Raw genomic sequence first — 13607 nt, 5'->3', positions numbered from 1 at the left:
TCTCTGTCTGTTTTTCTTCTTCCTCTTAAGTGTTATCCCTTATGCCTTTTTAATGGGATAGACCTTGTTTTCAGATACCTGCTGTGTACTTCAGTGAGTGTGTTTGTGTGTTCGTGTTGGTGTGCAGTGTTTGGTCTGATGCATCTCTGTGGTTGTCCACTTTGTTGTAAAGCTCTGATTGTGAGCTTATCCTCTTCCTTATTAGTAGAATATTGGATAGTCAAGAGCATGCAGTAAAGATTTATCCTGCTCCTGATGCTGTTTGCTTAGCAACAGCTGTCCTCATGCTGAGCGGAACATGTGAACACAAAGGAAGTCTTTCCTGTCTGATTTTTGTGTCATAATTTTGTCCAGCGGCCTGGTTGTTCCTGAAACAAAAGGAAATGAAACCATTCCTGAGGTGGTGACCACATCTGGATATGCATTGTTGCACTTTTTCAGTGATGCTGCCTACAATCTTACAGGATTCAACATCTTTTATTCGTGAGTATCTTTATACACTCACAATGCTTTCACTTTTTATGTATATATTTTCCTGATCACTCTCCCCTGCTTTGTTTTTCAGGATCAACTCCTGTCCTAATAACTGTTCACGTCATGGAAGGTGTACAACAGGCAACTCGATTTCCAGCAGTGTTTACTGCGAGTGTGAGCGATATTGGAAAGGTGAGGCCTGTGATATTCCCTACTGTTGGGATGACTGTGGCAGTCCTGATCGCGGATACTGCGACCTCACTGGAGAAAAGCTCTGCGTCTGTAATGATAGCTGGCAAGGTGAGGGAGAAGTAATTGTTCTGATGTGTTTATAATGCTACTGTATACAGTGTCTCCAAAAATGTCAGATTTCTTGATAGTGTAATGTTCTCATACACTACTGTTCAGTTTTTGTAAGTTTTTTATACTTTTATTAAGCAACCCTATAGTGAAAAATAAATATACTAAAGTGTATTTATTTCATGCTAAGTATACTATAAATACATTAACATATATTTACATATAAAAACACTCTGCAAGTGTACTTTTAGTATACTAAACTGGTATATTTAAAGTCTGCTAAATTGGAACAAATCATTTTGTACTTAATGCACTTTCATTATGCCGAAGTAGTGCTGAAGTCCAACTAAAGATATACTGAAGTTTTTTTTTTAGTGTGTTAAAGTGGACCTATTGCAAGTATACATTAGTTACACTTTAATTGTTTTGCATTTAAAGACCGATATTTTTAAAAAAATATCATACAGTCTTCATCAATAGTGACATTAAAACAGGCTTAATATTACGAAATGTATATGAAATGCATTTATATCAGTAACTTTAAAGCGATATTCCAGTAATTATGGTAATAGACTTGAACTATACTTAGTATAAAATAAATGCATTTAATATCTATTATGTTTTTTACTTGGGAAGGATGCATTGAATTGATCAAAAGTGACATTAAACATTTTTATAATGTTCTAATTTGTTTTTTTTGTTTGTTTTTTTTACAAAAAAAGTAAGCAGCACTACTGTTTACAAAACAAAAAGCCGAATAATGTTTCTGAGCACCAAATATGCATATTAGAATGCTTTCTGAAGGATATTGTGACACTGAAGACTGGAGTAATGGCTGTTAAAAAATTCAGCTTTGCCTTCACAGGAATAAATTAAATTTTAAAGTAAATTTTGAAAAGTTAAAATAAAGAAATAAGAAAACATATGTTTTAAATTGTAATAATACTTAATTGTATAACTCCACTAGGGTAGTGTACATTTATGCATATTCCCTATATTAATTTTCTAAAGTCTATGTGACTGCACAAACATGAAATATTCTTTAAAGCCACCTAAATACAAATACCAGAAATAAAATCACAATGAGTCTCATGTTTTATGTCAGTAGTGCCACCTACTGGTTATCAATGATATGTTGGTTAATTTTATGATGCTCGTTCACCATCAGGTGAAAGTAATAAAAATATAGCAGTGCAATGTTAGTAATTATACATGTCTATAATTACAAATAGAGAGATTTTATTAGTGTACAGTTTCAGTTGTATCTGGTTACTAGACATAATGATTCGATATTTGAATACCACCTGTGGTGAAAATCAAGTTTTTAACGTTGTTTACATGTCTGCCTGGTGTTTTTAATATGCTTAAAAACAAACCATTTGCAAATTCACCAGTTAGCACAACTGCTGAGTGTTGTCTCTTTAAAACTGCGGTGCCAAAGACAGTTAAGAAAAACGTGTTTAAAAAACCTATAGTTACAAATATGTAAGTTACCAATCAATCACGTTCAAACTTCATGGTCATAGGTTTTTGTGTGTAACGGGTTTTTGCAGCGTTGACCATTGTAGCCAATCACAGACATACCTGTTGAATTGATTAACGCAATGGCCAATCAGAGGCGTTTAAGTTAGTCAGAATTCACTCGCCACTCAAAAGGGCTTAATTATGCACGGTCGCGAATGCTCTAGTTAAAACAAACAAGGTGTGAACAAGATGTAAGTAAGATTATACAAATAAGAGATTAATTGAGCAGTGTATAGCTTCAGAAGTGACAACGTTTTAATGATGTAAGGACAGCGCTCTTTGTGTACTTTCCAGGCTGTAACGTTAATCCTTCAGACTTTGAATACATTCCCTCAGGGATTCACTCTCAGATAACTTTAACTATTTATCTTGTGTTGCCACTTGCCATTGTCTAGTGTTTGCCACTTAAGTTAAATGAGTGAAAAAGTGGAAAAAGTCCGAGCGGGTGTGATAAATAGTGGTGACAGGGACTAGTTAACATATTCATGGATCTACTTAAGGTACGGGTGTATTTACATTGATGACGTTTGAGGTAACTTAATAAAGACATGATTTTCATGGGGGAAACGTTTAAACGCCATTTTGATTGTCAGAGATGAGTTTTAGGAGATAAAATTAGTGAAGTGCAGAAGACTTTAAAGTACTTGACTTCTTTTTGGATGTCTATTAAGATGCTAAGCTGGTTTGCATTGTTAAATGCGTTTATGATGGAGAATACAGAAAAATGTTTGGAAAAGACTGCCCCCTTCTGGCTGGTTGTGAACTTGCAACCTTATTCTTCATTTAGAGAGGTGCTTTTACTTACCGCTAGAAGGCAGTGTTGGATTATTTTTAAAATATGTCCTTCAACAGTGTAGCTGCTTATTTGTAGTTAATTATGGTATATGTTACAACAAACGTATTAGTTTGTTTATTGCTACTATTATTATTACCATTTGTATCATCATTTATTCAGCATTCTTAAGACAAGCAGTTATGATTAGGTATCTGGGATGTAATTTATCAGAGAAAGTGCATATTTGGCTTATATTCAGGTCCATATCATTCAGTGTTTGTTTAGAGTTACACTAGAGCGCTTCTGTCTAGTTTCTTACCTCAGTTTTTTCTCATCTCAGGTCCAGATTGCTCTTTAAAAGTTCCCTCAACTGAGCCATACTGGTTTCTGCCTAACGTGAAGCCTGATGGACAGTCACTAGGCCGGGCTTCCCACAAAGCAGTGGTTCATGGGAAGCTGATGTGGGTGATTGGAGGGTTCACCTTTAACTACAGCTCCTTTCAGATGGTTATAAAGTAAGTATTAGTTGTGCTGGCTAGTAACATCACAAGCAAACTTTTTGTATCCTTTGTGTCTATAATAATTGTTCATAAACTTATGTGTAATTAGATGTGAAGTCTTTCTTCTCTTTCTTGCTTTCCTTCATATGTTTCTATTATTGCAGCTATAATCTGGAGAGCAGCACATGGGATGTAGTGCCAATAAACGGTGGTCCTTTGCAGCGCTATGGACACTCTCTGGCTCTTTACAGGGTAAAAACATTGATAATCACCATTCCTTGCATAACAATGCCTCAGTGAGCAAATTTGACTAATTGCCATTACAAATCAGAACACGTGATTTACATTTGAAAAGATGTGACCTCAGTCGTTCATAATGTTACAGGGTCAGATAGTGTTTAGCTACATATTGCAACATTGCCCACTAGTGTTTATTTAAAGTATGGTGTTTTATCAGGCGTACTGGTGTTTTAGCTTTAGCTTAGCAATGTAGCAGTTAACATAACTGTTTAAATTTTCATTATTTACTGATAAACAGTATGTTGTGTGTGTGTATTAAATATGGGTACAGTATGTTGTGTGTGTGTGTGTGTGTGTGTGTGTGTGTGTGTGTGTGTTAAATATGGGTGATTAAATGCATTTTCTTATGTTTTTAGTTCTGTTAAAAAATATTTCCTCTTTTCAAATCTTACTGCACTTTTCCTCAAGTTCTTTCTCTTTGTTTTTACTATTTGGTAAACAAACAGGCTGACATAAAAAGGGGTAAAGCTAAGTATTCATTTGTTACAGTGAAGTTTGTTTCATCTGAATTGACTAAACAAAAGCTGTGTTGCATTGGCCGGGAATCGAACCCGGGCCTCCCGCGTGGCAGGCGAGAATTCTACCACTGAACCACCAATGCTCACATGGAAAGAACTGTTGTGCTCATGTGGTCATGTGGAGCTGAGGCACACACGGCATCTGAAACCACTGCGATGAGCGTCAGTAGAGAGTAGAGAAAGTGTGGAAGGGTAAAACAAAAAAAAAGAGAAGAAAAGGGAAGACCTGGAGAAAGGAGTCCACATCGTGGAAAGTGTGTTGTAAGTGAGAGTGTTGTGAATGCCATACCACATGACCATGGGAACTCCCAATTTTCTGTCATGTGAGCATTGGTGGTTCAGTGGTAGAATTCTCGCCTGCCACGCGGGAGGCCCGGGTTCGATTCCCGGCCAATGCAACATAGCTTTTCTTTTGTCAGTTGGAAATACACAGTGACTCAGAGGGCGGACACTCTTTTTCCTGCAAACATATATATTTTTTCTTTTTCTTCTAATTTAAAGAAATCAAATGAAGTGTAAATCTATTTTATATCGATTAATCTATCGACTAATTTATCAATTAATCGATTGATCTAAACGAGTAATTTCCCACAAAAAAAATCTACAATTTTACTTAAGAACATTTTATTCTTAATAAAATAAGTTAATTGGAGATGCTTTTGATTATTAAAATTTAATGGAACCATTAAAATGAAATCAAGAAAAAGAATGAAAAAGAATTTGTTAAATAAAATTGTAAAACTCAATTAATTAGACAGTCTTTTTGGATTAAAACATTTTTTAACCATTAACACAGAGTATAGAAAAATGTAAACGGAAAATGAATTTGGAAAATAAAACGGATTATATAGCGCCCTATAATTATTATAATTTTATAAAAAAAAATTGTGGTAATAAAAATAGATATGCGTGAACAATAGCTTTTAAAATGATTTAAAATACATATATAATACAGGTTAGTTCAAAAAATAAAGAACTAAAAGCAAGAAACCATATGGATTTATTGCACAAAACTGTTGAAATACATAATGTATTATAAACAACAGAGCTAATGTACATTACGCATTACGACTGTTTTTACACTTCACTACGCGATCTAATCCTTGTTTAATATTGACTAAACGACATTTAACTCAAATGTCCACTTAATCTTCAATATTTGGCCATATCTTTACCACAGAAATGCTACAGCCACAGTAATTGAATTAATATGTGGACATCAAAACGTGTAAGGGTTTACACTTTTATTTCGATTGATGTATTCTCTTGAGTTTGCATAGCTTTATAAATGATTTACCTTACAAATCTGATGAAATGGCGCACGTTGCGTTCCCAAATAAACGTTATGCTAAACCCAAATTCACAACAACATGCAGAGATGGAGTTTGAGACGCTCCACACACGTAAATGAAAACTGCTCCTGTGGAACAGCATACTGTGAACGGAGCTGCTGTGAGACGCACATACGTAACCTACACGCATGTAAATAACTGACGCACGTATATTAAACCGTAGCATTTGTGAATTCACAATTATGCTTAATTATGTTTTTTAAATGAGTTTAATATATAATGCAGCCTTGGAAAACAGTCTAATAATGCATTTCATGGATTTTCATCTGTGAAATGCTCCACTTCCGGTATTTTGCCGGTTACTCGAAGCGGGCAAAGTGAAATCGAGGATTTTTAAAATCGAATAGTCGATTAGAATCAATGAATCGTGGCAGCCCTAGAACTGAGATATTAAATCAAAGTCAAATCAAAGTCACTTATTGTCAAATGTATGAAGTACCATGAAAATCTTGTTTGATTGCTTCTCCACAGACTATAGACAAGACAGGATATAATAGGCATATATGCTGCAGTATGTACAAAAATAGGCACTAGAATAGACTAGACTCTTTTCCACCTAGAAAACCACTGTCATCCGTCTAGGTGAGGTTTTTGTTTGGATGAGCTCCATTTTGTTTAGATAATGAACTATAACTGGGTTTAATTTTGGCTGAGACGCATGCTGTCATGCACAACCGAGATGTATGTTTAATTTAAGAAATGGGGTGAAGTTATTCCATACACAACTGTGAATCACATTCTTTCCGATGAGTTTTCCACCACGGGGTGTTCGTTTTCACCACTAGAGCCTGTGATAATGTCTGCGGATTCATAAGAATGTTTATACTGCTAATGGTTTCAAAGACAAGCTCACTGAGTCTGAAGGAAATAAGCAAAAACTTTCTCTCAGTCCACAGTGTAAACTGGTTTCACTGGGCTATTTTTAAAGGAGAAGTTCACTTCTAGATTGGGAATTTCCTGATAATGTAATCACCCCCATGCCACCCAAGATGCTCATGTCTTTTTTTCTATAGTTGAAAAGAAATTAAGTTTTTTAAGGAAATCATTTCAGGAATTTTCTCTATATAGTGGACTTCAATGGTGACCGATGACTTGAAGGCCCAAATTGCAGTTTCAGTGCAGCTTCAAAGGGTCTTATCTAGCAAAACGATTGCCATTTTCTCAGAAAAATTCAAATTTATATACTTTTTAACCTCAAATGCTCATCTTGTGTTTACAAAGCAAACGTCCAAAGAAAGTCTAATTCCTTTCACAAAAAAAGGTAAAACAACGATGTTGGATTTTGAAGTTAGAGAAAATGAGAGAGAACCAACCACGTGTGACTTTCCAACGTGATTCTTTATGTTAGTATAATATAGTAGTGGATATACGTTTGGAGCAGTTTAGTGGTCGACACACTTGTTCATTACGCATGTATACATACACTTTCTCTCTCATGCATGGTGCACATTATGTTTTAAATTGGCTGTCTTCATTGTGGCAAAAGGTCACTGGGAAATGGACAAATTAAAATCATTGTTTTGTTCAAAATACACATGAGTGTATTTCACTAAGCTGCCATCTGGCAGATGTCTTTATTTATTTGGACTTTGACGATAGGAATGCAGTAGCAGGCTAGTGAATGTGCGTTTACAGAGGATTAGAGGTTGTGCATGCTTGTGTGTGTGTGTGCGTGCGTACGTATAAGTTCAGTCAGCAGAATATGAGATGGCCTGCTGCACACTGTTTCATGAATCATAAAGTGGCTGTCTACACTTTTATCTGAGCGAAATAATGTGCAGATATCCTTAAATTCTTTCTTTTCATTCTGAAAGTATTTAGGCCAACCCATTGCCTTTGAATATCAACAAAGTTCAAAACACAGGGTTGCATTTGTACATACTGAATGTAATACACTGCCATTCCAAAAAAAAGTTAGGTTTTTAATGTTTTTTCAAAAAGTCTCTTATGTTCATCAAGGCTGCATTTTTTTAGTTAAAAAAAACTGTAATATTGTGAAATATTATTGAAATTTAAAATAACAGTTTTCTATTTTAATGTAATTTAAAATATAATTTATTTCTGTGATGCAAAGCTGAATTTCGAGCAGCCATTACTCCACACTCTTAAAAATAAAGGTTCTAAAAAACATTGTTGCATTGGCCGGGAATCGAACCCGGGCCTCCCGCGTGGCAGGCGAGAATTCTACCACTGAACCACCAATGCTCACATGACTTCTGTTTTCGCGGACACGTGGTTTTTCGTGGCTGCTACTTTTTTCCCCTCTATTTTTTTCTTTATTTTCAATCATTCCTTTTCACTCTTACTAACTTTTTTTTTTTCTCTGAAGATCCATTTTTGCATCCATTCTGCCCCTAATCTCTACATTTTCGACATTTTAATTTCCTTCTGTGTAAAATCAATGAATGGATTCTGTGTATTTCAAGCATATGTGCTTAAATATTTTAGCATTTAAATACAAAAAATACATATTTATGTATGCCATGGCAGATTAATATGCAAATTACTTAGTGCTGTGATATATGTGAAAGTACCACGGTATTATCACCGATTACCAGAGCTGGGTAGATTACTTACAAATTATAATCTGTTACTGATTCCAAATTTAATGAAAAAATCGTAGTTAGTAACATAATCCAATACATTACACATTTCAGTAATTTAATCTCGTTTTTCACATTGATTTAAATAGGATAATCTTGTACCATATTGATATAAAAATACAAAGAGTAAGAAAACACATTATATTGCCAAAAGTATTGGGACACCTCTTCTAATAAACAGGTTTGACTAATTTAGTAATTTCCATGAGTACAAATCTTAATGTTTAAGCATATAATGATATTCTAGGGGATTGTGTGCTTCTAATTTTACAGCAACAGTTTTGACAGGACCCTCTTCAATTCTAACATGGCAATGCCTTTGTGTATAAAGCAAGGTACAAAAAGAAATGATTGATTCAGTCCGTCACATGATCCATCCAAAATATCTTATTATTATCAACAGTTGTGCTGCTTAATATTTTTGTCAAATATTTTGTGTTTGGTAAATAAAACGTTAAAAAGAACAGCATTTATTTGAAATAGAAAGATTTTAAACATTATAAATGTATTTACTGTAATTTTGTATTTGATTAATAAAAGTAGTAATTTCTTAATTCTTACTGACCCAAAACATTTGAATAGCAGTATATGCAAATAAGAGAAGTACACAAAATAACTTTTGTATCTTGGAAAAACCTTGTTGCATTGGCCGGGAATCGAACCCGGGCCTCCCGCGTGGCAGGCGAGAATTCTACCACTGAACCACCAATGCTCACATGACTTGTTTTTTTGCTGACACGTGGTGTTTCGTGGCTGCTTCTTTTTTCCCCTCTGTTTTTTCATAAAACAGAAGACCAGAAGTCTTCTTCTTTGTCCAGATGAGCATTTGCAAAGGCCAAGTGGGCTTTTGTGTGCCTTATCTGGAGAAGTGGTGTCCTCCTCGGTCTGCGTCCGTGGAACCCAGCGGTGTGCAGTGTCCGTTGGACTGTCTGCCTTGAGATGTTGCCACCAGCAGAGCCCAGAGTCATCAGCATGGCCTTGGTGGTGATCCTTGGATTCTTTTTTTTTTTTTACCTCTATCACTATCCTCCTGGCCAGCACAGGTGTCATTTTTAGCTTCCGACCACGTCCTCTGAGATTTTTCACAGTGTGGAACGTCATGTATTTTTTAATAACACTTTGCACTGTAGTCACTGGAACTTCAAAACATTTAGGTATGGACTTTTAGCTCTTTCCTGACTTGTGAGCAGCCACAATGCGCAGCCGCAGGTCCTCAGTGAGCTCCTTTGTCTTACCCATGACTGTCCACAAACCAACAGCAGAGAGCTTCTGTTTTTCACCTGTTGAGTTGATTAAAACAGCTGTTCCCAATGAATCAGGGTAATTAGAATGCTTTAGAACAGCTTGGACTATTTGGAATGGTATAGAACTTAGGATTTTCCTATAGACTGTGACAGTTGGCAAAGGGTATGAATAATTTTGGACATGTCACTTTTTGTTCAAATGTGAATAAAAGCTGAGAAATATTTTTTCCCACAATGATGCCTCTTGTACATCATCTTATTATCTTTTGGGAGAAGCCTGTGTCATTTCCGGTCAAAAAACAAACAAAAAAAAAACTCGCTGGTTGAATAAAAGAATTTGCCAGGGGTATGAATAATTTCGGGCTTGACTGTATATCACAGTTTAGTTGGGTTTATGAGATTGATCTATTTGACCTGGCATCAGCTCTTTCTAAACTTTGTAAACACTACATAGCAATAGTAAAGAGATTAGTTTTCCATAGTTTTATGCTCAAGTTTGAGTCATGTTTTTGTTAGTTAAAGAGATGCAGCAGTGTCACTAGGCTTGAGTCTGTTCTCCATGGAGTCCTTTCTAGATGCAGTGTATTGATTGCCTGTTTACACAGGAGAATATGTGCTACTGTGATGCTGGTAAATTGCTCTCCAACTTTTGCTCAGCCTGAGGTAATGTAATACCACAAATGCTTGCAAAAGAAATCATCATGTCATCTTAATTTCTCTGCTCTACCCTTTGCAGGATGATATCTACATGTTTGGTGGGAAGCTGGAGGCAGGCTCGGGAAACGTAACAGATGAACTGTGGCTGTTTGATACACGCAGCCGATCATGGTCTCTCAGGACGCCTAGCCCTGGGCTGCAGTTCCAGCCCTTCGCCGTGGAGGGACATACTGCTCACATAGTGGACGACAGGAATGGAGAACCCATAATGGTGGTGCTTTTCGGCTATTCGCCCATTTACAGCTACCTCAGCCATGTACAGGAGTACAACATTCGTAAGTACCAATATATGCCTCTGTGGCTTAAAAAAGATTTAGAATTGCATGAATGAGGAAAAGTATTCCTTGCGTGAACAGAGTATGTAGTTTCATGACACTTCCTCTGGCTTCCAGCAGATGGCAGTGTATTATAACATTTAATTAGCGCAGCGCTTTAGCGATGACATGGTGAGTTGACATGGCCAGACTCATTAAAGTGAAGGTTTTCCACTTTCTTTTCTTCTCAGTGGTATTTTCTACTCAACTCGCTCCACTCTATGTCACAAAAACACACCCACTGAAAAGCACACTCATGCTTTAGGTCATTAAGAAGTGGTGGTACCTGAACCGCACTGTCTGGGATTGAACAATGATTAATGTGTCTGAGCTCTGTTGAGACTCCACTTAAATCTCTCTTTCTTATGCTCTCGCTTTCCCTCTCTCGCTCTTTCTCCATTCGTACTCTGTAAATGAATACATGAGCTTATTAGAGCTGGTGAAAATGATGGCAATCGCACCCCACTACACATCTCTTAAAATTGATGACATGAAAAATTTGGCGAAATTAGAGTGATGCAATATTTGAAGAGAAGTTTTCTTAAACTGTAGATATAGGTAAAATTCAAGTGATGTAACAAATCTGGAAAGCAATGAAAGGGAGAGACCGCTTAACCCTCTGAAACACTCAGTCATGTGTAATTCATCACAGCTGTTCTACTAGAGAGCAACTAACCACAGTTTTGAAATCAGACTTGCATGCTACATTTGGTTTCAACACAATGTTATCTTCTGTTTAAAATTAGTTTTAATGTATTCATTTTTTATTTTCTTAATTTGAAAGTCAAATGTTTGAAAATCATTGTTGCATTGGCCGGGAATCGAACCCGGGCCTCCCGCGTGGCAGGCGAGAATTCTACCACTGAACCACCAATGCTCACATGTCCTCTGTGTTTGCTGACGTGTGGTCTTTCGTGGTTGCTCTCAGACTATATTCTTATTTTTAGATAAGGCACAGTTTAAAAAGAAATAATTAATTCAGTCAGTGTGGAAGAACTTGACTGGTCTACAGAAAGCAAAGTCCTAATCTTAGCTGAACACCTCTGGTGTGACTTTAAATGCAGACCTTGAGCCAAAAACTCATCACCAAACACCAATGACTTGTACATACACTATATGGACAAAAGTATTGGGACACCCCTTCTTTAGAACAGAAAAAGGCACTTTCAAAAACTGTGGCAACAAAGATGGAAACAATTCATGTATTTATAAATTGTATTTCCATCTCTGTTGCAACCGTTTTGAAAGTGTCAAAAATGACTGTACCACAGTTACAAGTCATTGGTGTTTAGTGATTAGTTTTTGGCTTAAAGTCTGCATTTAAAGTCACTCCAGAGATGTTCAGCTGGGATTAGTTCTTCCACACTGAATCAATCATTTCTTTTTAAACCTTGCCTTATACACAGAGGCATTGTCATGTTAGAATAGAAAAAGGTCCTTTCAAAGCTGTTGCTATCAAATTAGAAGAACACAATCCCCTAGAATAGCATTATATGCTTAAACATTAAGATTTTTACCCATGGAAATTACAACAGTAGTCAAACCTGTTTATTAGAACGAGGTGTCCCAATACTTTTGGCAATATAGTGTATATTCCATTCCAATATATTCCAAATGCATTAAACATCACGTCAGGGTTTCCCAAACTGGGGTTTGTGAGTTTGTCAAATTAAAATAAGTCATTTTAAAATAACATGAATCAAAATAAAATATTTACTAATTTTTTTTTATTTATATTTCATATGTTTACCTGCATTAATGTCAGAGAACCATAAAAACATGCACTTTGAGAGTTCAAAATTAAAAGCTCCATTGCATGTTCTTAATTAAGAAAACTTAAGTCAGCAATTGACTTTGACTCAATCCCATTTTTATTTGCGGTATACTGTCTTAGTCTAATTACATTATTTGAATTTGGACTGCAGTAATTCTACCAATGTTATCTGTCAGCAATTCATACTGCACGTTTAAGCTTTTATTTGGACAGAAACGGCAGTAGAGCAGCACAGTAAACAAGTTCACTGCATTCACTGTGAACTGAGCTGTTCTGAGGTGCGGAAAACACCGGATCACGAGCTGATTGCCTGAACGAAGTGCAAAAACGCACAGTGGAAACAGACTTGATGAAAGGATACTGTGCTAAAGCAAAAGTCCCAAAACACAACTTTAAAGACTGTCTATGTTAAAATAAGAAGTTTAAGTATATTTTAAAAACTACACTTTTATGTTTCTTTTATATAAGAAGTTTGCTTTCTCATGTTACCCTGCTTTATACTTTTACCATTTGCTGTATTGCACATATGAGTTTCTGAGAGTAAAGTCTAACTCTCTGCCAGGCACTAACTCCTGGACGGTGGCAGAGACGGATGGGGCGCTGGTGCAAGGAGGATATGGCCACAGCAGCGTTTATGACAGCTCCTCACATTCCATATATGTCCACGGAGGATACAAAGCCCTCCCTGCCAACAAATACGGCCTAGTGGATCATTTGTACCGCTATCAGGTCCACACACACACCTGGTGAGTATCCGCACTGTGTACATGTAATACTCTTTAACTATGAAAAGTGTGTGTGCCTGCCTGTGTATCGTTGCGTGACTGTGACTAACCATTTCAGCCTCTGCCCCCTCGCAAAAAAGAACAGATACTTTCATCCACACGTAAATCAAACCTATGCACATATGTGAGCAGGAATCACGTCTCCGCTAAGCCGACGAGTGTGCTGACCAAGACTTTCCAACATGTGTGAAATATGACAGCATTTACAAATAAGCTAGTAGTGACACTATAAATGATGCCAGGGTACTGTTGCCAGGCTGAGTTCTTTGGAGGTTTTGTCCAAGAGGAACGATTCCAACTTGCCAGACAGGTGTTTAATCTTTTTTTTAATAACCTTGCTGAAAAGCAGCAGTTTGTGATAGGAAAGATAGGATGGTTCAGCCAAAAATGAATGAATGAATGAATGAACATTTTCCACCCTTGCATT

At 36.4% G+C, this 13607-nt stretch overlaps 1 protein-coding gene and 5 non-coding genes across 6 annotated transcripts in view; 2 read left to right on the top strand and 4 right to left on the bottom strand.

The window, feature by feature from the left end:
- The window catches only part of atrnl1a (attractin-like 1a), a 326819-nt gene that overhangs the window by 45999 nt on the left and 267213 nt on the right, over nt 1-13607 (top strand). The window contains exons 4-9 of the mRNA XM_073834640.1: nt 355-483; nt 566-774; nt 3414-3588; nt 3738-3825; nt 10327-10582; nt 12958-13141. Coding sequence (XP_073690741.1) covers nt 355-483; nt 566-774; nt 3414-3588; nt 3738-3825; nt 10327-10582; nt 12958-13141 — 1041 coding nt within the window. The remainder of the gene's footprint in view (nt 1-354; nt 484-565; nt 775-3413; nt 3589-3737; nt 3826-10326; nt 10583-12957; nt 13142-13607) is intronic.
- trnag-gcc (transfer RNA glycine (anticodon GCC)) lies at nt 4404-4474 on the bottom strand. The gene has a single exon. It is a non-coding gene; the product is annotated as a tRNA-Gly (tRNA).
- Nucleotides 4719-4789, top strand: trnag-gcc (transfer RNA glycine (anticodon GCC)). The gene has a single exon. It is a non-coding gene; the product is annotated as a tRNA-Gly (tRNA).
- On the bottom strand, nt 7878-7948 carry trnag-gcc (transfer RNA glycine (anticodon GCC)). The gene has a single exon. It is a non-coding gene; the product is annotated as a tRNA-Gly (tRNA).
- trnag-gcc (transfer RNA glycine (anticodon GCC)) lies at nt 8988-9058 on the bottom strand. Its single transcript has one exon. It is a non-coding gene; the product is annotated as a tRNA-Gly (tRNA).
- Nucleotides 11428-11498, bottom strand: trnag-gcc (transfer RNA glycine (anticodon GCC)). The gene has a single exon. It is a non-coding gene; the product is annotated as a tRNA-Gly (tRNA).

This window comes from Garra rufa, chromosome 2, assembly GCF_049309525.1.
Source record: "Garra rufa chromosome 2, GarRuf1.0, whole genome shotgun sequence".
In the NCBI taxonomy this organism is placed as follows: domain Eukaryota; kingdom Metazoa; phylum Chordata; class Actinopteri; order Cypriniformes; family Cyprinidae; genus Garra; species Garra rufa.
Note: the sequence above shows the minus strand (reverse complement) of the source record. Positions and strands in the feature narration are given on the sequence as shown.